The sequence below is a fragment of the Rhineura floridana genome, chromosome 2 (genome assembly GCF_030035675.1).
Source record: "Rhineura floridana isolate rRhiFlo1 chromosome 2, rRhiFlo1.hap2, whole genome shotgun sequence".
NCBI classification, from domain to species: Eukaryota; Metazoa; Chordata; class Lepidosauria; order Squamata; family Rhineuridae; genus Rhineura; species Rhineura floridana.
Genome location: NC_084481.1, coordinates 57471635 through 57499013, shown reverse-complemented (window position 1 = coordinate 57499013; position 27379 = coordinate 57471635). Strand labels below are relative to the sequence as shown.

Genomic DNA, 27379 nt, shown 5'->3' with positions numbered 1-27379 from the left:
ATTTTGTAACAGGGACGTTTTAAATCAGAACCGCTAAGACTGTGGGAAAATGTTATAGAGTTGAGAAGCATCCCTACTAAATATTCTTTTCAGTGTTTGAAAGTTGCCAACTTGTTCTACTTTGTAGTTATATAGGGGCACTAAATTAGCTAGCCCTTGCATCATCTCAAGTTACTTGCCACCTTCTGTAGTTTTCATTCTTATAGTTATCCTCCTTAACTCTTTCCTGTCAACAGTTTGTCATCATTAGAGTGGCTGTGGTGGTAGTTCCAAGAGCCCTCATGGACAGTAGGATCTTTGTCATACAGTAACTTGTAAGTTCTGTTTGCTTTTATTGAATGGCAGTGAGCATCTACACTGTGGCTATGAATTAGACAAATAAACTGCCCTCTTCAACAGCCCAGGAAAATTTAAACGTTTTTGAACTCCATATAATTAGAAAAGTATAACACGTTGTAATGGCATCATATGCTGCTATATTATTGTAGAAAGGCAATACTTCTACTGCTGAAAGATATACACTCACTCAACTTCTGATGTGCAGACAAGCAGGAAAAGGAAACTCTTTTCAGGATTTGCAGTGACTTCCAGGGGCGTCACTACCGGGGTGCGGAGGGTACGGCCCGCACCCGGGTGTCACCATGAGGGGGGTTACACCCAGAGCTGCCCTGCCCCACGCCATTGCCCAGCAAGGCTGCTCCAACTCCTCCTCGGAGGCGGGCGAGCGGGCGAGACCGGGAGCAGCATTGGCGGGGCAAGGGAGGCACGCCGGCGTTCCCAGGCCTTCTCCGGCTGGGTGCCCCTCTGGCGCACGCCGTCCCAGGGGCATGGACGGGGTGGCTGGCCTCGAGTGCGAGCGCACACACACGCACATACAGGCCCGGCCACCTCGTCCATAACCCTGGGAGGGCATGCACCGGAGGTCTGCAACCCCCCGCACTCCCGCTAGTGACGCCGCTGGTGACTTCTAGCTATTGCCTGGAGGTCAGCAAATCTCTCATCAGTCACAACCCTAACTTCTCTTACTGGCTAAAAACTTGAAAGGGCAAGGATTAGAGCAGCCAGTAATAAAAAACATTGTGGAGGGTGTGTGTGACATTTTGGTGTATATCTCTTGAACCAGACCACATAGAAACTTACTCTTTTTTAAAATGAAAACTAAGAGTCCTGGAGAGGACCCCAAAAAACCAGAATCTCTGGGCAAAAACTGGAGACCTGGCAACTGTACTTACAGGTACAGAGCCCTTTTTAGGGCTGGACCTGTGAACCTTACAGCTTGCTTAGAAATACATAAATGAGGAAGCAAGACTTACAGCATTCAGTACCTGGTTTGTCATGGTGAAATCTATTACTGGTATAATGTTAAAATGCATTTTATACATGTATATTTTGTCTTTAAGCATATGTGGAAATGCTTTGCAAAAAGCTGCAGGCCATTATAACTAAATATTAGAACAAGTGGAAGTAAAACATGCTTGAATCTGCTTTTAATATTTTTTTTCCTTTCTAAAGCACTCTAATTGGTAACTTAGTATGATTTGCCATGCATTCCCTAATTGATAACACAATCAGGTTCAATTTGCATGCTTTGCCAAAGGCTTTCAACAATTAATTGGCAAAAGGTTGCTTTGAACAATTAAGAGAAAGCACTTTTATTGTAGCGTTGATTAGAATACTTTATATCAGTTGAGAGCTAGATTCTAAATAATTGGGAGTCTTGTAAATAATTAAAATAGCTGCCACATAGTTTGCTTTAATTTGTTTTCTTTCTTTTTTTCTAATCTGGGACCACCTTTTAACTCATCTTGCAATGTAGAATTCATAACCTTTTACCCTTTGTACATATATTTTGTCTGCTCCTTCTCACACACACACTTCACCCCACCTTTTTCCCCTCATTAAAAAACCCTTAAAAACAACAAAAAGATGAGATAGTGGTGATGTTGCTATTACATCCAAAGTATTCTGCTGCCCCAAGTGAACTTTGTATTTGTTGTCCCTACCACATATATTTTAAAAAAACTGGGTAAGCCATAATGCAATCATGAAGTATCAGCTAAAACTTACTTATTTTTAAAGTAAGCATGTTGTAAGTTAAACTTCCATTTAAGCAGTTTGCTCAAGCGATATTGTTGCTTAGTACAAACTAAAAGCAAAAAAACAGATTATACAGTATAGAACATTCCACCTGTAACATGTAGTAGAGGCCTAAGCCAAGAGAACCATAGGGTACCTTTCACTGTGGATCTAGAATATCATCATGTGTTTGTGTACAGTACCTGGAGTGTGGAGGAATCCACAGCTCCCCATAGGATTTATGGGCCACAGTACGAACTTTATAATCTGAAAAGTTTAGTACATCATCTAGAGCTGTGCAAAATCTGCCCCTTAATTTCCATGGAGCTTTCTGCTTTGTCTTTCCAAGTTCTCAGATGTCCATAAGTCTGAAATATTTCAGATATCCTTGCCTTTGTGAACAACTTCTAAATATGAGTAGTTAGATCTTTTTTCCTGAAACAGTAGTTATGCACACTGGTGTATTATACCAGGTAGAAGAAATGGCCGGATATTGGATAATTCTTAATAGTAGATAGAATTTTATTTATTTATTTAAAATATTTCTATCCCGCCGGTTTACAATAAAATTGAGCCCATACATAATAAAATTGTACACAATAAAAATCACAAAAACATTAAAATAAATTAAAATACATAAAATGCAATTAAAATACATAAAATTATATATATACATATACACACACATACACGCATATATGCATATATAGGGAGTGGTACTGAAGGGATTACTGAGGTAAAAATTAACATAGAAGGCATAAAATCAGTGTCAGGCTCTACCTTCAGTCCCTCCCAAAGGCTCTCCGGAACAAGATCGTTTTCAGAAGTCTCCGGAAAACCTTCAGGGAGGGAGCAGAGCAGGCTTCTTGGGGTAGGGTGTTCCAAAGCTTGGGGGCCACAGCTGAAAAGGCTCTCTCCCACATGCCTGTCAGTTTAACGACTTTCACTCCAGGCACGCAGAGGAGACCTGAGGCAGATAATCTTAAATCCCGGGCAGGTACATATGGGCGTAAGTGGTCCCTCAGGTACATTGGTCCAAGGCCGTTTAGGGCTTTAAAGGTCAGAACCAGCACTTTGAATTGGGCCCGGAAACAAATTGGGAGCTAGTGGAGTCAATAAAGCACAGGGGCGATATACTCCCTGCGCCGTGCTCCAGTTAACATTCTGGCTGCTGCATTTTGAACCAACTGTAATTTCTGAACCGTTTTCAAAGGCAGCCCCACATAGAGTGCGTTACAGTAATCAAGTCTCCATGTCACCAATGCATGTGTCACTGTGGCAATGATATATTAAAATCCAAATGGCAGGCAATTCTCTGATGTTTAGCCCAAACTAATGGTGGCAACTCAGCAGAAGAATTGCTCATTGCTCATTAAATTTAAATGTAAGGATTTTCTTTTCTTTTTTTAAAAAAAGTGTTTATTTCAAATAACCAGTGTGTTGTTTTGTGTACCAGAGGGGAGGGCATTCTACAATCACAGTACCATCAAACGATTGCACTCTCCCATGTCGCCACAAAATGTGTAATTCCCAAAAGCTGGATACTAAGAAGATCTTCAGGGAAAGCCCTTAACACCCAGGCAGAACAGTAAAGGGAGAAGAGCTCCTTTTATGTATCTGGGTCCCAAATAATTCAGGGCATTGTTTTCTAGCAGTGGTCAACCAAATGCTTCCAGAGAGACTGTGAATAGCCCATGAAGGCAGCAGCCCTTCTTTGTTTATTGTTTGCCCACCAACTTGTATACTGCTTCTTAACCTGGGGTTTCTATGACAGCCTCCATAAATTTATCTAATCCCCTTTTGAAGCTATCTAAGTTTGTGGCCATCACCACACGTTTTTGGCAGCAAATTCCATTAATCTATTGTGCAAATGTAAATGATATGTGATGGAGGATTGCCAGCTGTGCAAAAAACATATTACTACAAATCTTGTGTTTCATCTCTATTGTTTGAGTGTTTGTAGGAAAGTAAAATGTAAAGCATCAACAAACAATTACCTTGCCTCTTTCAAATTTTGAATTGAGATTCAGCCCAGTCTCGTGTGTTTTCCTAGAGAACCAGCCAATTTCATCAGTCAACCTCCTAACTCATGGAAATGTTATTTCATACTAGTTGTGTTCTGCAGCTGCTTGAGTCAAGGGCAATTCATCCTCCCAAAACATTCAGGATAGCTCAGAGGACAAAAAGCTATAAGAAATGTTGTGCACACCAATTCTAATTTCATCTTTTATATTGTAGTCCTTTTGCAACACATGATATGTATTGCTTCATCTGATTGCTACAACAGTATTCATGACAGTCAGTGGTCCTATAATTATGCTGAAATAAATATTTTGTCAGTTATTATTATTGTTATTATTATTAAATTTCTATACCGCCCCATAGCTGAAGTTCTCTGAGTGGTTTACAACATAAAAATCACTATACAATATATAATATACAATTCATATTTGGTATAATTAAAAAGAAAAACAATACATCACATTTTAAATAAACATAACTAAACAATAAATCTCAACAATGTACATAACATAACAGAATAAATAAAACAAACCGAACATAACAATTATAAAAATAACTAAAAATATTCTCCAATGTCACATTGTGCTTCTCCCCACCTAACCCCATCTTCTACAACCAATAGCACTATAAACATTTCTTCCATTGTCTTCTTTCTCCAAGACAACCCCAAGACGACTCCAAGTAGCTCTGCCTCAGGCAGCTCTTCCCCTTCATATACCTAGAGCAGAAGACAAAAAACGAAGGCAGAGTAGGTAAATGGCAACAGCTGCAGCAGCACACAGAGTCCTTCCAAACACACGCGCACACACAGTTGTGGGTTTTATGTTGACACACATGCACAATAGACTATATAATAATAATACTTAGAGAAGGTGATTGAGAGGGTTGTGGCGCAGCAACTGCAAGTATTCTTGGATGAAACAGATTATCTTGACCCATTCCAGTCTGGGTTCAGGCCTGGTTATGGGACTGAATCGGCCTTGGTCGCCCTGATAGATGACCTTTATCAGGAGAAGGACAGGGGGAGTGCAACCTTATTATTCTTACTTGATCTCTCAGCTGCTTTTGATACCATTAACCATGGTATTCTTCTGGGCCGACTTGGTGAGCTGGGTACTGGAGGCACTGTTTTACAGTGGTTGCGATCCTATCTCCAAGGTCGCTCTCAGAGAATAGAATTGGGTGACTGTCTTTCGGCCCCCTGGCAGCTGTGCTGTGGGGTGCTGCAGAGTACCATCTTGTCCCCCATGCTGTTTAACATTTATATGAAGCCCTTGAGAGCAGTCATCAGAGCTTTGGGGCAAGGTGTCAGCAATATGCTGATACCCAGCTCTATTTCTCCGTAACATCTGAATCGGGAGAGGCCGTGCAAGCCCTGGACCGCTGCCTGGACTCAGTGGTGGGCTGGATGAGGGCCTATAAACTGAGTCTGAATCCTAGCAAGACGGAGGCACTGTGGGTTGGTGGTTCCCGAGTTTGGATAATTAGTCAGTTGCCTGCTTTGGACGGGGTCATACTCCCTCTGAAAGAGCAGGTCCGTAGTCTGGAGGTGCTCCTGGATCCATCTTTGTTGCTAGAGGCCCAGGTGACCTCCGTGGCTAGGAGTGCCTTTTACCAGCTTCGACTGGTGAGACAGGTGCTGCCGTTTCTGGACCTGGATAGCCTGACCACTGTTGTCCACATACCAGTAACCTCCAGGCTGGATTACTGTAATGCGCACTATGTGGGGCTGCCCTTGAGGTTGGTCTGGAAGCTGCAACTCATGCAAACTGCGGCAGTGAGACTGCTCACTGGGGCAGGGTATCGCCAGCATGTCACCCCGCTGCTGAAAGAATTGCACTGGCTGCCTATTTGCTACCGGGCCAAGTTCAAGGTTCTAGTTTTGGTGTACAAAACCCTATACAGCTCGGGACCAGGATACCCGAAAGACCGTCTTACCCCTTATATACCCAGTCAATCACTGTGCTCTGCAGGTGAGGGCCTCCTGCAGATACCATTTTATCAGGAGGTTCGTTCTGCACAATATAGGAAACGGACCTTTAGTGTGGCAGCACCTACGCTGTGGAATTCCGTCCTTTTGAATATTAGGCAGGTGCCATCTCTGCTATCTTTTCGGCACCTTTTGAAGACTTTCCTCTTTCAACAAGCCTTTTAGGTTGACACCTATCCCAGTCTGCGTCTGTGTTAGAATTACTTAATATGTTTTTTAATAATGTTTTTAACCCTTTTTAAAAGTTGTTTTTTTAAATGTTTTTAATGCCGTTTTGTTTTAATGTATTTTAAGATCTGTTTTTATGATGTTTTAAAGTGTTTTTAGCCCTTTGCCGCCCTGGACTCCTGCTGGGGATACAGATTAAATAATAAATAAAAATAAATAAAAAATACTTAGTATTTATATAACACAGGAATGGGGAAACCTTGCCCATAACCAGGTTTCATCTAAACCTCTGGATCCTGTCCCACCCATCAGCTGTTCAGCAGGGAGCACTTGAGAGGGAAAAGGAAAGTGAAACTTTTCCTTCTGCAAGAGCAAATTCCACTGAGGCTGGATCACAGATGCTGAGTAAACAGTGGCTTGCCTTAGAGCACTTTCAAAATCATAAAGATGAGGTCTGAAACTGGGACTTACAAGCTCCAATCCAATATGCTTGAACATTAAGCTACATCAGTCAACTACACCCATGTATTAGACCAAACAAAGCAAAAAATGGTGACAGTGTACATGGAAATTAATATTACAAAACTGAATAATGTTTCCTATGAACATTACAAGATTTTGTAACATTTTCAGTTGTGTCTCCATTGGAATTAACATGTATGAACTGTATTTAAATATTCATTTATATAGTTAAAACATCCCAAGGGCTCAGACTGGTTTAAAATATATCCTTAGTTTATTTTTATCCTCAGGTTCTGTTCATTTACAGTAATTTGCCTAATATATGGGTGTGATAGAGATACATGTACAGTAATTGGTGGAATTTAACCTTACACAATCACTCAGATTGACTGCGTGTGTGTGTGTGAGTATGTGTGTGTGTGTGTTATCCATTGTCATAACTCTAGTTTCTAATAGTGGCCTTTTTCATTTTTAACTCTATCTGGTGAGGGTGCTGCAAAACCTAAAAGATTTAGACCTGATGTTTTCATCCAGTTTGTCCTAACTTCAGAGCTAGATTGCAAAGAGAACCAGGTGCTAAACCAAAAGTGGGCTATTCATGAGACGCTTTGTCTGTTATTCTTTCAAATTGATTATTTATAAATTGAATGTTTATGTCAAAATCTGCATTGAAAGTCCTGTTGTGCTGAAAAGCAGGGTAATGTTTTAGGGTTTCTAGCCTGCAAGATTGCCCTTATTTTTGAAAATACAGGCAAAGCCTTTTGATGTGCCTCTTGGTGCTAACAAAGTTGTTGATCCTTCTTTGAATGAAACTAGACTCATAGTTACCTCAGACACATTCTCTTTCTTTCTATCCCCATGTACACCCATTTATCAAGAGAGCATTCCATCTATGTTCCTCAAAGCAAGGTATCTAAGGGACATTTGTGGCTGCTTCACAGGACAGAAACCATATCTCCACAATGATAATTACATAAATATCTGTCGGGAACTTTTGTTATCTGCACTATTTTTTACTGGCCGTTCCTAGGCAAATGGGTGAAAAAGGGAAAGGGTAGCATGTATTATATTTCAAATCTGCATTTAATACATTTTTTAAAAAAATGTTAATGTAAATAACCATTTATCTTTTCCAGGTATTTTCATACACTGCTGACAAGGAGATTCGTACAGATGATCTATGTTTGGATGTCTCTAGGCTCAATGGTCCTGTGATTATGTTAAAGTGCCACCATATGAGAGGAAATCAACTTTGGGAGTATGATGCTGAGGTATTTACTGAAATACAAAAGAAAACCAAACATACTTTTATTCATCAGATTCAAATTTTATTGCCAGAGTCTGAGGCTAACAGGTCAGAATTAATTCTTTAAGCTAAAGTTGTGTTGCTGCTTTCAGTCTGGTATGAAATCTTTTGGCCAAGACTGTCCTTGGTGTTTCCTATAATTTTTCTGCAGCCTTTTTCCTATTTTTAGGCTATCTGGGGGGGGGAATGTTGCTTTCACCCACCACCCCACCACTGAATTTTAACTCCTTAAACACATTTAAGCTGTTGAGTGTGGTGAGTATATTGGTTTGGTATGTACATATATAGTTGAGGTACATGTGTATATATGTGTACATATGCATACACACATTATTAGGGCTTGTAGGATGGTTCTACAGGCCACATCATCAAAGGAAACAATGAGAAATGTGTATGCATCCATAGGTATACATATAATAGTAAATTAAGCGGCAAGGCCACATTAGACTGGAGAAGAACTGATGTCTAAACAGCTAGGGTTGCAGCTTTGGCCAGGAACATTTTTATTTTTCTATCTGGTAAGAGGTCTTTAGCCCTTTCTCTTACTTTAAATCAAGAAGCTGTAATTTAGGATTTCATCACTCCCATGGCTCTTTTCTGGCATTTAAAATAACATGTGAGGGCTCAAATTATGCTTAGGCTGCATGCACCACTCCCACCACTAGTGCCCGATTGTGCACCGGCCCAGATCTCTCCTCTTCCAATCTTCATGTGTTCATCTTGAAAGTCTGCAGGGATATTCTAAATGCATACAGCTCATTGCAAAAGATTCCCAGTTGTGGGCAGAATTCTAACCATGGTTAACTGAACACAGTTAGAATCCCCCTTCAGATCTTTGTGCTAAATGCCTAAGGGTTAGGAAATGAGCCAGCACATTAGAGATGTTGAGGTGAGGTTTACCATGCCTTTTCTCCCATTTGAAACCCCATATATGTTTGTTTGCATGCCTATAGAGGGATAAGTTATTACTGTAACATATTCTTTGTTAGGCTAACTGTTCAGAAAAGTGCATCAGAAGTGTATCTTGGTGCTTCCTCTCCTCATGGTAATGAATCACTAGGTAAATATTATACCAGTGCTCCAGGGTATATGATGGTCTTCTTATAACTTTGGAGGACTGTGGAAGATGCTGATTTTGAATTACAAGGCTATAAATGACTTCAAACCTTCGTATGTACAAGACCGACATTTCTCTTACATTCCAAGCTCTTTGACTGAGGGCACCTCTTTGGCTATATCTTTCATATACCCGCATGATGAGATGGCAAATAGAAATGTTTTTAGCAGCTGGTGCTAGTGAATGGCTGAACTGCAAGTTTGAATCCAGAAGCAATAGGAAAGACAGGGATACATTCTAGTTCACATTGAAAATAGTTTTATAGAGTAATTTTTGAAACATGTAACTTCTATAGTGATCTGCTTCCCAACATGCCAATAATATGTAAGTCCTTATTCGTTATTTCAAGGTTGCTTTCACTCCCAGGGAATGATATACAACACAATAAAATAGGCAGTATCATATATTACTGTGACTCAGTGTATGATTGTACATCCATAAATGCTGCATATTATAAATATATTATATATTATAAATATATAAGAGATGTACAGATATCAAAAATATGTACAACTAAAGTGGAAAGAGAAGTGTAGGTCATTATTTTGCAGTGAACATGAGGAAAGTATTCAGGAATTGGATGTACTCTCTGGAATGGTTCACACAAATGTGCTTTTTATTGAACAGTGATAGCATCAGATGGTAGTGTGCATGTCTGAACATAGACCAAGTATTACAACTTGAAATGACCTGGAAGTTCCCACAGTCAGAGAAGAACATTTCATACTGCCAGCAGCTGTCAATGATTTTGACCAGGCTACCAACCCACCAGTGGTATCATTTACGCTTTTAAAACAATCACATAGGGGACACTGGGTGCGTAAACCTCTGTTGAGTAGTCAGATGCTGAGAAATCAAATGCTATATATGCCTGTATGAAGCGGCCCAATCCCCTAAGCTTTTATACTGACATCACCTATCTGAAAGCACTTAAGGCTTGCTAAGGTGATCAAGTCTGCATCTGGTCAGTACCTGAATTGGAGACTTTCTGAGAATCCTATGTATGCCACCACTTTCCATTATGAAAGAAAGGCAAGATATAAATGTAAGAAAATAAATAAATATCTGAGCTACAGTAGGGGAATTGTGGGGGAAAGTGCCACATTAATGCAGGAAACTTCTTTTCACAGAGATCATTCCTTTTACTTCCAGTTCAGTAATACAGTTTGGGGTGCTTCCAAGCCGACTCCCACAGAGATGCTGCCATTTTGAAGATAGACTAGGCCTGCCAAGGAGAGATTTGCTTTTTTTAGACCAGATTTTTCTTCTGCTGTTATGGTTCTCTTGTCCTATTATTTAAAGCATAATCTCCCCAAATTGTTGGGGATTTGGAGGGGAACAAGACAATGGCACAGCACAATAACTGGATTACACAGAAGCCTTAATTAAGGCAAATATTCCTTAAGTTAGACTGTAAGCCTGTGGGCAGGGAGTCTCTTGTTCGTCGTTTTTATTAATATTTTGTAAGCCACTCTGGGAGCCTTTTTGGCTAAGGAGTGGGGTAAAAATGGCTTTAAATAAATAAATAAAATAAATAAGTTTATATGGTGGGTTGAAAGAGGGCCATGTAGAGGTCTCAAGTAATGAAAATGTAGAAAGCACTCAAAATTGATGTTTCCTAAAGCAAATATTATTGAAAATAATTTCTAATTTTCTAAAGTTCCAAAATATGAATATATTTGCCTTAGAATATTCTAAGCCAAACTCACTAATTGAGGATTTGGGGCACTTGTCATAGGGCAAATCAGAAATTTAAAATAAATATATTTTAGTGCAAATTGAGAGGGCTTGCCTTATTTTAATGTCAGCCACAAATAGATAAGAGTTTTCCCTAAAGTGGCTTTTTCAAAGCCTAACCAACAGCATTTGAATTCTGTGAATTTTTCAAGTCATTTTTATTTTAGATCTCATGGCTGTGAAGGCTAAGGATGATGAACACATGAGGACAGCAAGGGAGCAATGCTAGCCAGAAGCCCAGTAAGGGGATTCAGGAAATGGTGTAATAGCTGCTACACCCGTAGAGACAGAAACATGCTGGCGGGAAACACCTGCTCATGGTGAGATCCGCTGGTGTAGGTGGAGTGGCGGAAAACAGGGCATATTAGAGTGGGATGCAGAGACACCATATCCTACGCACCTTCATTTTCCCAACTCACCCAAGGGCGTAGTTAATACTGCTCCCACAGGTGGTACATGCCCTGGTCTCCTCTCGCTTAGACTACTGTAATGCGCTCTACGTGGGGTTACCCTTGAAAACGGTCCGGAAACTACAGCTGGTACAGAATGCGGCGGCATGGTTGATTAAGAACAGCTGTCGCCGTGATCACATCACCCCAGTGCTAGTAGACCTGCACTGGTTACCAGTTGTTTACCGGGCCCAATTCAAGGTGTTGGTGTTAACCTTTAAAGCCCTGTACGGTTTCGGTCCAGTTTATCTAAAGGAGCGCCTCCAGCATCACCAAATATGCCGCCTGACGAGATCAGCCTCTCAAGACCTTCTCTCGGTCCCACCAGTGAAAACAGCTAGGCTGGTGCGGACCAGAGAGAGGGCATTCTCAATTGTGGCCCCCACCCTCTGGAACTGTCTGCCATATGATCTTCGCCATGCCCCCTCCCTGGTAGGTTTCCGCCGAGAATTGAAAACCTGGCTGTTAGGGCGGGCCTACGGGACTCCTGGGTAATCTAGTTTTATTTTGTAAAGATGTGGGTGGGTTTGATTAATTAGAGGTTGATGTTGTAATTGTACTTATATGTTGTATCTAAATTTTTTTATGTACGCCGCCTAGAGTGGCCGTTAAGTCGGCCAGATAGGCGGCTTAGAAATAAAATTTTATTATTATTATTATTATTATTTCTTTCCCATTGATTATAATGGGAGTGAAATGGTAGGGCAAGGGAAGTGGTAGTCACTCTACTAGCAGATTTTTCTCACTTTTCACACACACATACACACCAGATGTAAATAAATGGTAGGATTGCTCTGCCTGTCTTAAAATCCTGAAAAGTTAAGAAGTCAATCTTATTTTGTTTTCAGATACCACTTCTAAGCCATGTAATGTAAAGTTCTGTTGGATTTTGCTATTTCAGTCTCTTCAGAAGTCTCTGTATCTTACACTGTTCTAGTATTTGGATTTATAAGCTCCAAGCCTGTCTGGATATGCAGACAGAACCAAACTAAAATTTTAATCTGATTTAGAAACACTCCACATTAGAAATTAGAGCAAGTTCATTCAAATGCAGCATGACTGCATCCATCATTGCTACATGCTGAGCTGTGTAAATAATGGTGATATAAGTGATCTTCCCATGTGATTAGTGCAACATGGGAGTAATATGGAGCACATATTGTGAGACTGCAGCTCTTCTTTCACAATTAGAAAAATAACATCTTGCAGTCTTATCACTGAAGGCAAGCTGCCGTTGTTCTTGACTCTCCTTTCTCCAATGTTATATGTCTCATGTAAATAGACTGCTTATGTCAGCAGTTTTTTTGTGTAGGTATGTTGGCCACAATAGCATCTGAATTGGATCTTAGATTTAAGAGTTTCTTAATATTTGTAAGTTTGGAAACAAAATAATAATGATTATATCCAATTGTAATGATAGTAGTTTTGTAAGTCTGGAAACAAATTGATCCAGCAGGAGGTACCCGCTAACTGAGAAGAGGAGGACATTTTTGACAACTCTCTCTTCCTTCCCACAGCACACAGAAAATCTGTTCTAGAAGGTTGCCCCAAAACATATTTTCACGAGATGCTGTGGGCCCCAGAACAGAGAGGGAATTGGCGAAAATAGTCTCCACCTCCTTTGTTAACAGATACAGGCATACCCCACTTTAACGTATGCAATGGGACTGGAGAGTATACTTTAAGCGAAAATAAACTTTAAGTGAAGCAATTGTCTTCACTTGTACTGCACGCAATCACCACTAGATGGCAGTGGCGTCATGCCAATAAAGTGTACATTATTGCGAAGCGCACGAACGTTAAGCGGGGTATGGGGACGAATGGAGCATGTACATTATAGCGGGGTATGCCTGTATCTCCCAGTGGAAAAGCAGCACTGATAACACCAATTGGATTCTGCTCTGAGGATTCAACATTTACTTAGTGAATTAGAATAATTGACTCTAAACATTAATTGAAAAATAGATTTATTTTAAAACATAATAGTGCAGCCACTTACAGAAAAACACTGGAGGAGACTGTTCAAGAGGAGGAATTTTATCTTTTCTCACACAACAGAATAGTTCTCTTCAATACCTGTTATGATATACGTATCATCCAGAAACAGTTTTTTCTTAAGAAATCCTGTTATATTAAGATGGAAATGTGTGCAGATATTATCAATTAGTGAACAAAAGTTCATGCAATGAATCCAGTAAGATTTTTTTAAAAAACCAGGTGGCAATCCTATAAATACTACATTTATTTGATTATAGTTTCATGTTAGATTCCGCTGAAACTATGGGTTGTATCCATATTAAGGGCACAATCCAGCTGGCATATCCTCAAGGCTGAGGGGATACAGGATGTGGAGAAGGAGGGAGGGTGTTGGTACAGCCAGGCTGCGCTGGCAGAAGTCCCCCCCCCGATGCAGCAGGGACCCGGTTGGCTCAGTCGAGACAGGAGCACGTGGAGCTGGCAGAAGGCCCAAAAAGGGTCATTCAAGGCATGTGTTGGGGGCAGAACTGAGGGAAGGGAGAGTTAGGCAGCATCCTGAGCCAGTTTGGCTTGGTCCTGCAGCCCTCAGCCCCAGCAGCTGATATGCCAGGAAAAGGAGTGTTGGAAGGAACAATTCTTTTCCTTCTGCCAAGCCCTGCCAGCGCAGCAAGCATCTTCCTCTCCCAGCAGATCCTGAACAGAGGTAGGATGTGGCAGCCCCTTCCTCTGCCTTCCTTTCCACCAACTCCGCTTTCGCCAGCCTCCACCAAGTTGGATTGATCCCTAAGTTAGTCTTGCATAGAGTAGACCTATGAAATTAATTTAAATGTGACTTACCTAAGTCTCATTGATTCCAAAGGGTCTGCTGCAAGCATGGCTAAGTATGGATACAATCCCATGTTCAGAAATGGTCTAGAGAAAATGCTGTCATATTACATAATTGAAAATACATTTTGTTTTGGTTTTTTTACAAAAAGCTTCCGAAAGCTTGCACAAAATATAGAAGCATCTTGTAAAATCAGAATCAGCCATTAGATGGAGCCAGCAAAAAAGAAATACTTTATGGTTCTCTCTGAAGAAGACAATTTCTCATTAGTTTAAACTGTAAGTTTTTACTAGGTTTTGTTGTGATATTACTGACATTAATAAGAAAAATATTTTAATTAAAATTACAACTACACTGATGCCAGAGGCTGATGCCTACAGATGCAAAAGGAAGAGTCTGAAGTTGTACAATGTACATAATAGGAATATGGAATGTGAGAAGCATGAACCAGGGAACGTTAGAAATTGTCAAGCAAGAAATGTAACATGTCAACATTAAAATGGACGGGAATGGGACATGTTCTAATAATCATGGGGACTGGAATGCAAAAGTAGGGAACAGAGAAGAACTAGAAATTGTGGGGAAATGGAGCTTAGGAGATAGAAAGGAAGCAGGAGAAAGACTTATTGAATTCTGCAAAGGCAATAATTTGTTTCTTGCAAACACATGTTCTGAGCAACCAAAAAGATGACTGTGCACGTGGACATCACCAAATGGTTAGTATAGGAATCAAATTGATTGAATCAAATTGGTAGCAGAAGTTCCATACTTTCTGCAAAAACAAGACCAGGAGCAAACTGCAGCACAGATCATGAACTAGTGATATCAAAAATCAGAGTAAAGCTAAAGAAGAACAACAAAAGAATCATAATGCCAAGATACAATTTAAATAACATCCCAGAAGAATATAAAGATCAAATAAGGAACAGATTTGAGGCTTTAAACTTAGTTTATACAGAATCAGAAGAACTATGGATTGAAGTGGATTGAATGCCGCCCTGGGCTCCTGCTGGGAGGAAGGGCAGGATATAAATCAAATAATAAATAAATAAGTCAGAGACGTTATCGGGGAAGAATGCAAAAAGACCATACCTCTAGTTAAAAAGAAAGACCTCAATGGATGACTGACAAAACTCTTAAAATGGTTAGAGATAGAAGGAAAGCAAAAGCAAAAGGAGACAGAAACATGGCCAGCAACTAGCATTACAATAATTGTATAGAAATAGAAGAGGACAACAAAAAAGGTAGAACAAGAGCCCTATTCCAAATGATTAGAGAAATTAGAGGGAAATTTAAACCAAGAGTAGGGATGTTGCATAATCAACAGAGGAACACTCTGACTGACAAAGATAAAATGAAAGGAAGATGGAAGCAATACACTGAAGAACTATATAAAAGAGATGCAACAATGACAGTTTCATTCACGGAGGAACCATATGATGTAGAACCAGAAATTTTAGAATGTGAGGTGAAAGCTGCTCTTAAAATACTTGGAAGAAACAAATCACCAGAAACGGATGGCATACCAATAGAGCTGCTACGAGTTACTGAGACTGAATGTGTCCAAATTTTGACAAAAAATTGTCAACAAATATGGAAAACTAAACAATGGCCCAGACTGGAAGCATTCAATATACATCCCTATTCCAAAGAAAGGGGATCCCAGGGAATGCAGTAACTGCCGAACTATTGCCTTAATATCCCATGCAAATAAAGTAATGCTCAAGATTCTACAACAAAGGCTCTTACCATATATGGAGCAAGAAATGCCTGATGACCAAGCTGGATTTAGAAAGAGAAGAGGTACCAGAGATCATATTGCTGTGATGCCCCTGTAATGTTTGTATAATATGTATGGTAAGTGCTGGTTTTGTAGGTTAAATATAATAAGTAGAGTGAGTTGGGTGGGGGGAGGACACATGATGGAATATTGAGGAATGCTGTGTTGTGATTGGCTGAGTGTCTGGGTGGTTGAAGGGATATATGGGAGAATGACAGTTGGGTTCTGGTTTTGGGTTGAAGAGGGTAATGGGTGGATAGGGTGCCCCGCTCGCCGCGCAGCTGACGAGCGGAGCAAGGTTGCAGGTGGGGGTGAAGACGCTGCCTCCATCTTTAATAAAGGCAGCATTGCGCGTCACGCCGATGACGAAAGCGCGACGCGTAACGTGAGGGGCGGGGCTGGCAGGACTATATAAGTCCCACCGCCCCTCTTACCTTCCTCTCTTTGCTGCGCGACGATGTGGGACAGGCAGAAGAAGAGCGAAGAGGAGCGCAGTGAAGAACAGCGGTGGCCATTTTGGAAGGCCGCGTGACTGACGAGATCGGCGCCATTTCGAGGCGCCGATCTGTGGCAACACAGGCTGTGCTGTCAGCCTCTGCGCCATTAGGCGCTGGTTTGTGACTCCGGCATCTTCCGGTGGGCCGGAGAAGCGGCTGCAGGCTTGTGGAGCCAAACGTGGCCGCACCCCCCCCCAAGGTGGGAGGGGGAGGGAGGCGCGCCGCTTCTAAGGCTATTACTATAGCCTGTTAAACAAGAGCACACTCCGGTTTTTTCAAGGCTGTTTTCTACAGCTAGTCAAACAAGGGCTGCTGGGCTTTGAATATTCAAAGTTCCTTTTGCAGCCAGTCAAGCAAGATCACATTGCCTATATTGTATATTGCTCATATTATTACACTTACTATCCAGTAATAATATCTTATAATAATAATAATAATAATAATAATAATAATAATTTTGGATTGGCTTAAAAAACCAAGACAACTGTCATGCCGTCCAAGAAAGGAAAAGGGGGGGCAAAAGGTAAGGGGAGAGCCTCCAGGCCTCCACAAAAATGCCCCCCCGGCGCCTGGCTCCTCGGACGAGGAGGAGGCACCACCATGGGCTGCCATCTTAGCGCGCCTTGAGGCATTAGAGCAGTGAGGGAGGGTAATGCCAACCCCTGCGCCCAGGTTTACCCCAACTGCTTTAAATGACGCTGCCAGTCCTGGAACTTCCACTGGGGGGGTCACCAGGCCAAAGCAAGCTACTACCAAGGCTCATGGTGGCACACTTAAGGGTCAACAGCAAGGGTCTAACCGTGATATCCTTGCATTGGTTTTAGCGAGGCTTGAGGTGCTTGAAACACCTCCTGATTCCACACAGATGGTCAGCGATGGGCTGGTGGCTCCCCCTACTCCAACAGCGGCAGTGGGGACCGGCAGTGAAATAACTACACCCCAGGCTGGCATGATATCATCTCTGACTGGGCAGCTGGTAGGAGCGGGTGAGTCTGCCTGGTCTGCTCAGGCTTCTCGGTCTACAGGTTTGGGGTGGTCTCCTCAGGGAGGATCTCTACCGTCTCTCCAGGCTGCATGCAGCCAAATCTGGCAACAGGCAGGTAATGGACAGGGGATGACATCAGCGGTGTCATCTGAGGGGCCGGCTACAACAGCTGTTTTAGGTGCTGCACAGATGCAGCCAACCACAACTGCAAGTCCCTATCATAGTTCAGACCCTTTAGGGTCGGTGGCAAGTAATGCTATCCCTTTTGGGAATACATCGGTCACCTTGGGTTTCCACCTGCTCCCTTCCACAAAAGAAAAAATTTGGAAGGGAGAGTACGTGGATGTCTTTTCGCTACTTTATAGGGAGCACCCCAAGAGAGACAAAGATAAGGAGACTGAGAGTGACATAGACAGGCCCAGGCGCAGAAGAATCGACCGCACCTGGGCTAATTGGCTACCAGCGTATTTGATATACGCAGGAGTGCTGATCGAGAGACAGCCTCAAAGGGCATTGTCTCTCTTTAAGTATCTAGACATAATATATATGGCGTATATAGAATTCTCTGGGCTGGCTTGGCTGTCTTACGAAGAGGCATTTCGTATGCGGGCGGCGTGCGATGTGACCCTTCCATGGGACAAGAAGGAACCCGAGCTATGGCTGCAGTTTATGACTGCGGCCCATGCCATGACTGGAGATAGGTGCGATAGCGGGCATCTTATCAGCAGGCAATCGACCGCCACCCTTCCCCGCTCTAAGGGGTTCAACAACGGCTGCTATGCTGGGAATTCAATGCCCGTGGAACCTGCAATCGCAACCCGTGTCGTTTCCGACACGAGTGTGCCATCTGTGGAGCCTCACACCCTTCCACCGCCTGCAGCAGAGGCAGGTCATACAGGGGAGGCGGCAGGGACCAGCAATGGGGCAGAAAACAGCCCCCACCTGGGGCCAATCAGGGAAAAGGGCCCCTCCCCAATTAAGCTACATGTTTTACAGGGCTTGTTAGCCGGTTATCCAGTAGCTGGAGATGCCTGTTTTCTTTTTAATGGTTTTTTGTCAGGCTTTCAAATTCCCTACAACGGTCCTAGGGTTTCTTACATGTCCCAAAATCTAAAATCTGTCATAGGCAGGGAGTCAATAGTGCGATTGAAAATCGACAAAGAAGTGCAAGCAGGGCGGGTGCTTGGCCCGTTCCAATCACCCCCTCTCCCTAACCTTCGAGTATCCCCATTAGGGATTGTACCCAAGAAGGTGGTAGGGGAGTATAGGCTTATTCACCACTTGTCCCACCCGCGTGGACACTCAGTTAATGACTTCATTCCTGACAGCCTATGTACGGTCCACTACACATCATTCGACTCTGCGGTGCGCATGGTTCGGGCCTGTGGTATAAGAGCATTAATGGGCAAGTGTGACATTAAGTCCGCTTTCCGACTACTACCCGTCCACCCAGCAGATTTTGACCTGCTGGGCTTTAGTTTCGCCAACAAATTTTATGTGGACCGCGCCTTGCCTATGGGATGCTCAATCTCTTGCGCAGTTTTTGAGCGCTTCAGCACTTTTTTAGAATGGGCAATCAAACATAAGGCGGGCAGGACTTCTGTCATTCATTATCTGGATGATTTTCTATTTGCGGGTGGGGCTGGTACAGGCGAATGCCTACACCTAATGGCCCAGTTTCAGGATTTGACCGAAGAACTGGGGGTTCCTTTAGCCATAGAAAAGACGGAGGGACCTGCTCCAGTTCTGACTTTTTTAGGCATCAAAATTGATTCTGAGCAGCAATGCTGTAGGCTACCCCAAAACAAGCTGCTAACCCTCCACACCAGGATAAATGAAGTTATAAGGGCGAAGAAAGTTTTCGTCTCTACCCTCCAGGAGCTAGCAGGGCATCTTAACTTTGCGTGCAGGGTCATAGCGCCTGGCAGAGCATTTTTGAGGCGTGTATATGAGGCCATGGTTGGGCTCTCACGACCCCACCATCGATTTTGGGTTACATCGGCTTTACGCACCGACCTGGCTTTGTGGTCCTCCTTTCTGCAGGATTTTAACGGTACATCCTTTTGGAGGCAGGACCGACTCCTGGAGGCTGAGCTACAGGTCCATTCTGATGCGTCTGGGGGTTATGGCTTTGGGGTAGTCTTTGGGTCTTCCTGGTGTAAGGGACAATGGCCACAGACATGGGTTCAGGAGGGTCTAGACAAGGATCTGACCTTTTTGGAATTTTTCCCTATAGTGGCAGCAGTCTATTTGTGGGCTGTGGAGTTGCAGAACTCCACAGTCCACTTCTGGTGTGATAACATGGCTACAGTACATGTTATCAATTCCCTCACATCCAGGAAAGCCAGGGTTATGGGTCTTGTCCGGGCTTTTGTTCTCCAGTGCCTGCGTTTTAATTATTTATTTATTTATTTATTTATTATTTATTTATTTATTAAATTTATATACCGCCCGACTAGCAATAGCTCTCTGGGCGGTGAACATAAAACAGCATAAAAATACAATAAATAACAAAACAATACTAAAATACAAGCAACAATCCAACACAGTAAACATTTTTAAAATTAAATCAGTGTAATTTAAAATGCTTCAGAGAATAGGAAGGTTTTGACCTGGCGCCGGAAGGAGAGCAGAGTCGGCGCCAGGCGTACTTCCTCGGGGAGACTGTTCCATAGTTCGGGGGCCACCACTGAGAAGGCCCTAGATCTTGTCATCACCCTCCGGGCCTCCCTGTGAGTTGGAACCCGGAGGAGGGCCTCCGTAGCAGAACGTAGTGCACGGGCCGGTTCATATCGGAAGAGGCGTTCCGCAAGGTATTGTGGTCCCGCACCGTATAAGGCTTTTAATATTCTTTTTCGGGCACGGCATGTTCCTGGCATTGACAATGGTGTTGCTGATGCTCTGTCACGGAACCAGATGGAACGTTTCCGTCAGCTGGCGCCGCTGGCCAGGGCTCAGCCGGAAGCCGTGCCCCCTGCGCTATGGGAGATTGGAGAGCAGAGTCGGAGAGAGCCATAAGCCTTTCCATTGCCCCCAGTACGCTCAACAGTTACCAGAGAGCAGGTAGGGACATGCAGGACTTCTGGGCCTCCAAAGGCTATGCGCCAGAGTGGCCTATTCCGGTAAGCCACCTGCTTGAATTCCTGGTGGATGGCAGGAAACGGGGCCTGTCAGTCCGAACACTGCAAGGTAAGCTGGCGGGACTTGCCTTTTTAGCGAAGGCAGGTGGTTTTCTGGATCATAGCGAGGACTTCAGGGTCCGACGCATGTTGGCTGGATGGGCTAAGGAACACCCCGCCCCACCTGATTCCCGGCGACCTTTCTCACTGGACATGATACTAGGGATGGTTCACCAGTGGAAAACGGTCTGTAACACTAATTATGAAGCCAAGCTATTCCAGGCAGTAGCCTTTACGCTATTTTTTGGAGCCTTTCGGATCAGTGAGGTGGTGGCTGGCTCTAAACATGACACGTCTCGACGTGCCCTCCAGTTTTCGGATGTCTCCATAGAAGGAGGCTGCGCTTGTGTAACTTTAAGATGGTCTAAAACGGACCAAAAATATAAAGGGAGACAGGTGCGCTTGGCCCCATCATCAGAGCCTCACCTCTGCCCAGTACGGGCTTTAAATGATTTCCTAAGAACAAGGGGATCAGCCGAAGGCTATTTATTTACGCATGCGAACATGGCCCCTCTTTCCATTTATCAATTTTGGGCCTTAACAAAACTAGCATTGCATAGGATGGGTTATGATGCCTCACAATTTGGAACACATTCATTTAGAATAGGAGCTGCTTCTATGGCAGCAGGTTTTGGTTTTCCCCAGGCGACAGTACAGGCCGTGGGACGATGGTCCTCTGATGCATATAAGGGCTACATTTGCCCCTTCTAGAGCGCGGGGAATGCGGAAGCCTAACAATTTTCGTTTGTTTTGGCAGGTTGCTGGACGGGGACAGAGCAGATGCAGATCCTTATATGCGGCCACAGCATGATCTTCTGGGCAGCCCGGAGGGCAGCGAAGTCGAGCATGGGCTCGCAGTTGGGCCTCAGTAGATGGGCTGCAGTACAGTGGCTTGGCCGGCGAGGAATGCGTTGGGAGGGGCTCCTACCCGCTCTGTTCCGGCAAGGTTTGGTGCGGACAATTCCGCAAGTGCTGGTCATCCATCTGGGTGGTAATGACCTTGGCTTGATGAAGGGCAAGGCCCTCAGCGTACAGGCATGTAAGGACATGCAAGCGATAAGGCAGCGTTGGCCTTGCGTGCGTCTGATGTGGTCAGATCTGCTTCCACGCCAGGTGTGGCGTGATGTTTGGGATCCAGCGGCGATGGATAGAGCACGGAAGAAGGTCAACCGGCAGATTCGGTTGGCTCTTCTTGGGCACGGGGGGTTGGTCATTCCGCATCCCCAAATTCAGCAACAGAAGGGTGAACTGTACAGGGCCGATGGCGTTCACCTGTCAGACGCAGGTAACGACTTATTTTTGGGAGACCTGCAGAGATGTCTGCGAGAGGTGCTTCTCGGCAGTGGGGTAAAGGGGGACTAAATAGAGATTTGTCCCCCTTTTGTGGTGGGAAGGTGCGGGAAGGGAAATAGGTAAGGACAGCTAGGTGGCCCCCTTAGGCACCTTTGGAGGTGATTGGCGGTTCCGGAGGGCCTGTCTCTCAGGGCTTTACGGCTCTAGAGTGGGATATGGGCTGCTTCTGGGGCCAACTTATCCTCATCTACCCAGGGGCTATATGGTCCCGAGTGGGGATGACGTGGGAAGGCCCCCCTACTCACCTGCAAGGTGTGGCTAGGGTAAAGGGTAAGCAGATGGGCTTGCCCTTGTCCCAGCAGGGGCTGGTCGCCCGAGAGCTGTGTGCTAAGCTACTTGCTTATAGACAGTTCCCGCACCTAGGTTTCCCTCTGCAGGTCACTTTAAATTGGGGTTCTTTCTTTACTGTAATTTAAATAAAGTGGCCCTTGTTCAACCCAAGCTGATGTGTCTGCATTTTATTTCACCCATCAACTGCAAACGTATTTAGATGGGTAGTGAGGCAGGTTTAGGACTAAAGTATATGAAGTAAGAGAAACTATAATATGTTGAAGATCATTTATATGTAACCACACACATGACAACTGAATTCAAAGTAGTCTTTAATTCAAAGTGTTTAATTCAAAGTGTTATTTAATAAATCTGTTTGGTTAAACAACATGCCTGATCCTTGGCTGGGTTCATTCAGAGGAGAAGGGTGGGCAGAGCAAAAGCCAAAGCTGGAACCAGTACCTATGGTGGCAGCAGTGAATGGTTAGTGTATCAGCAACAGGTATCCAAAGGGCTGTAGTCTTTAAAGAAAGAAAGATATGGGGGGGGTTGTGGCCTGAAAGTGTACCTAGACACTTAATAGCAATCTGTAAAAGGAGGAGACTTAGGCAAAGTCTCAGGGCAGCATTGCTTTACAGGGTGTCAAGTAGTGATGCCTAGTGGTGGGTTCATGAGAGATCTGTGCCAGGGCCAGCACAAGAGAGGATGTCTTATAATTGCAAACATGCATTGGATAATGGAACGGACCAAGGAATTTCAGAAGAAAATCACCCTGTGCTTTATAGATTACAGCAAAGTCCTGGATTGTGTAGACCATGAAAAACTATGGAATGCTTTAAAAGAATGCTTTAAATCAGCATCTGATTGTCCCGATGCGCAACCTATACTCTGGACAAGAGGCTGCTGTAAGGACAGAATATGGAGAAACCGATTGCAGAAAACAGTAATGATTTGAAATGAATCCTGATGAAAGTTAGAGAGGAAAGCACAAAAGCAGGACTACAGCTGAACATCAAGAAGACTAAAGTATTGATAATAGAAGATTTATGCAACTAAGTTGACAATGAGGACATTGAACTTGTCAAGGACTATCAATACCTTGGCACAGTCATTAACCAAAATGGAGACAATAGTCAAGAAATTAGAAGAAGGCTAGGACTGGGGAGGGCAGCTATGAGAGAACGAGAAAAGGTCCTCAAATGGAAAGATGTATCACTGAACACTAAAGTCAGGATAATTCAGACCATGGTATTCCTGATGTCTATGTATAGATGTGAAAGTTGGACAGTGAAAAAAATGAACAAGAGAAAAATCAGATCATTTGAAATGTGGTGTTGGAGGAGAGCTTTGCAGATACCATAGACCGTGAAAAAGACAAATAATTGGGTGTTAGAACAAATTAAACCAGAACTATCACTAGACACTAAAATAACAAAATTGAGGTTATCATACTTTGGACATCTGATGCGAAGACATGATTCACTAGAAAAGACAATAATGCTGGGAAAAACAAGGGAGTAGAAAAAGAGGAAGGGCAAACAAGAGATGGATTGATTCCATAAAGAAAGCCACAGACGTGAACTTCCAGGATCTGAACAGGGTGGTTCATGACAGATGCTCTTGGAGGTCACTGATTCATAGGGTCGCCATAAGTCAAAATCGACTTGAAGGCTCATAACAAAATGAGAAACTGAGAGAACCAAAATTAAGAGTTTCTTCCCTTGCAGGAAAAGATAGCAGTGAAACTGATTAGGAAGTTGCATTTAGTTTAGATACAGTGTCTGTGTGCTTTTTTCATTTGCCTCTTATTAGGGACCTTTTTTTAAAACTGCCTGAAATTTGGCAGTTCTACTGCTCCGAATTGTGATAGAATGCATAAACATTTTGTGCCGATAGTTATGTAAAGACTGAAGTTACAAGCAGGAGTTTTGACACTGAAAGCTTACAGAATGTGTTGTTTTTTAAAATTGCCTCTACAATGGTATCCACTTTGTCCAATATGTCTGAAATCTGGCAGGTCTGATTTATTATTATTTATTTATTTTATTAGATTTATATCCCATCCAGCCAGGTGGTAGAATATCTGCAAATACTATGCCATTTGGTTGAAAAATATCAAAGGTCTCACAAACAGCATTTGAGATGGTAAACCTTTTACTGGGTTTTGTCACCTCAGATTCTTGGTGAGGACTCACATAAAAAAATACATTATCAACTAGAAGGAAATGCTGTCACTCCTCGCTATGATATGCTAGTTTTCTGTATGCAGAATATTTTTGGGAGGGCGGAGTGAGCCTTCACTTGCAGTCTGAAGTGGTAAAGCCTTCATGCCTTCTTCCTTCTACCTTTCCCTCAGCCTTCTACCTTTCCTTTGGTTATTTCAAGGTGTCTACGTTTAAGTTTTACATCTTCTAGTTTGTTTGTTGCATATGTAGGTATTGTGCTTTGTTTTATTATTTGTGCACCATTTAGAATTTTACTAAGCTATTCCAAGGTGAATAATATGCAAGTTTTAGGAGAGAGCTTTTAAATGTCTTGTACCACTTTTGTATTGTGAAAAATCATCAGGGTTGTCTTTATAATTTAGTGTGCTTCTTCAGTGCAAGTTAAGCTGACTGGCCTGTAATTTCCAGGATCCCCCCTGGATCCCTTTTTGAAGATTGGCGTTACATTTGCCACTTTCCAGTCCTCGGGCACAGAGGAGGACCTGAGGAACAAGTTACATATTTTAGTTAGCAGATCAGCAATTTCACATTTGAGTTCTTGGAGAACTCTCGGGTGGATGCCATCTGGGCCCAGTGATTTGTCAGTTTTTATATTGTCTATTAAGCCTAGAACTTCCTCTCTCGTTACCACTATTTGTCTCAGTTGCTCAGAATCCCTTCCTGCAAATGTTAGTTCAGGTTCAGGGATCTGCCCTATATCTTCCACTGTGAAGACAGATGCAAAGAATTCATTTAGCTTCTCTGCAATCTCCTTATCGTTCTTTAGTACACCTTTGACTCCCTTATCATCCAAGGGTCCAATCGTCTCCCTAGATGGTCTCCTGCTTTGAATGTATTTATAGAATTTTTTGTTGTTGGTTTTTATGTTCTTAGCAATGTGCTCCTCAAATTCTTTTTTAGCATCCCTTATTGTCTTCTTGCATTTCTTTTGCCAGAGTTTGTGTTCCTTTTTATTTTTTGCATTCGGACAAGACTTCCATTTTCTGAAGGAAGACTTTTTGCCTCCAAGAGCTTCCTTGACTTTGCTCGTTAACCATGCTGGCATCTTCTTGGCCCTGGTGGTACCTTTTCTGATTTGCAGTATGCACTCCAGTTGAGCTTCTAATACAGTGTTTTTAAACAACTTCCAAGCATTTTCGAGTGATGTGACCCGCTGGACTTTGTTTTTCAGCTTTCTTTTTACCAATCCCCTCATTTTTGTAAAGTTTCCTCTTTTGAAGTCAAATGTGACCGTGTTGGATTTTCTTGGCAATTGGCCATTTACATGTATGTTTAATTTAATAGCACTATGGTCACTGCTCCCAATCAGTTCAACAACACTTACGTCTCACACCAGGTCCCGGTCCCCCTGAGGATTAAGTCCAGGGTTGCCGTCCCTCTGGTCGGTTACATGACCAACTGGTCTAGGGCATAGTCATTTAGAATGTCTAGAAATCTTGCTTCTTTGTCATGATTGGAACACATATGCAGCCAGTCTATGTCCGGGTAGTTGAAGTCACCCATTACTACCACATTTCCTAGTTTGGATGCTTCCTCAATTTCATATCTCATCTCAAGGTCTCCCTGAGCATTTTGATCAGGGGGACGATAGATCGTTCCCAGTATTAAATCCCTCCTGGGGCATGGTATCACCACCCACAACGATTCTGTGGAGGAGTCTGCCTCTTTGGGGGTTTTGAGCTTGCTGGATTCAATGCCTTCTTTCACGTATAGAGCGACACCGCCGCCAATATGTCCTTCCCTGTCCTTCCGATATAGTTTATATCCAGGAATAACCATATCCCACTGGTTTTCTCCATTCCACCAGGTCTTCGTTATGCTCACAATATCAATGCTCTCCTCTAAGACCAAGCACTCCAGTTCTCCCATCTTGGTTCGGAGGCTTCTAGCATTAGTGTACAGGCACTTGTAAGCAGTGTCTCTCTTCAAGTGTCTTTGGCACTTGTGGTTTGGCCTGTGGTAATTTTGCCCTTCTGAATTTATATCCTGTGCCCCTGCTCTCACAATGCCTAGTTCTAGGCCTACCCCTTTTAAAATTTCATCATTTCTTTGGTCTTTATCCCAGGGGGGAGGTTTATTCCAAACCGGACTTTCCTCAGCTCCTGTCGGGTTTCCCCCCTCAGTCAGTTTAAAAGCTGCTCTGCCACCTTTTTAATTTTAAGTGCCAGCAGTCTGGTTCCATTCTGGTTCAAGTGGAGCCCGTCCCTTTTGTACAGGCCCGGCTTGTCCCAAAATGTTCCCCAGTGCCTAACAAATCCAAACCCCTCCTCTCGACACCATCGTCTCATCCACGCATTGAGACTACAAAGCTGTGCCTGTCTGGCTGGTCCTGTGCGTGGAACCGGTAGCATTTCAGAGAAAGCCACCTTGGAGGTCCTGGCTTTCAGCATCCTACCTAGCAACCTAAATTTTGCTTCCAGGACCTCACAGCTGCATTTCCCCATGTCGTTGGTGCCAACGTGCACCACAACCACTGACTCCTCCCCAGCACTGTCTACCAAACTAAACGACAGGCGATATCCGCAACCTTCACACTAGGCAGGCAGTGAGCAGTGTTTCAATTGATCCTGAGGACTAGTATTGTTTTCCAAGAAATGCATTTGAAAGATGAGAAATATTGACAGTAAGACATTTTCTGAATCCTAATTAGACTGCATGTCAAATTTCTTTGCTTTTGTCAGTATACAGGTAAATGGGAATACAGCTTTGAGGTAAGTGTGTTGAAAACTGGCAATCCCCATGATCGATTCTAGCATAGGACCTTGCTTGTTTTACTGCTGTGGTGGTACATGCAACCTTTGTTTAGTTGCTTTCAGTAGATTGTTTTTTATTATAGTAGACTTGAAATTTCCTGTTAAATGTAGAACAATGCCAGTAGTTGAAAATCGTATGTTGTAGTACTTTTCGCTTTTAAGAGACAAGAAAGTGGTGCGGGGGGGGGAGCATATGTGTTTCTAAAG

At 43.1% G+C, this 27379-nt stretch overlaps 1 protein-coding gene across 8 annotated transcripts in view; it reads left to right on the top strand.

Annotated features, from left to right (window-relative positions):
- GALNT13 (polypeptide N-acetylgalactosaminyltransferase 13) overlaps nucleotides 1–27379 on the top strand; it is a 419256-nt gene that overhangs the window by 375825 nt on the left and 16052 nt on the right. For all 8 annotated transcript variants that reach the window (XM_061608760.1, XM_061608762.1, XM_061608761.1 and 5 more), the window contains one exon: nucleotides 7855–7989. In XM_061608760.1, the coding sequence (XP_061464744.1) occupies nucleotides 7855–7989 (135 nt within the window). The remainder of the gene's footprint in view (nucleotides 1–7854; nucleotides 7990–27379) is intronic.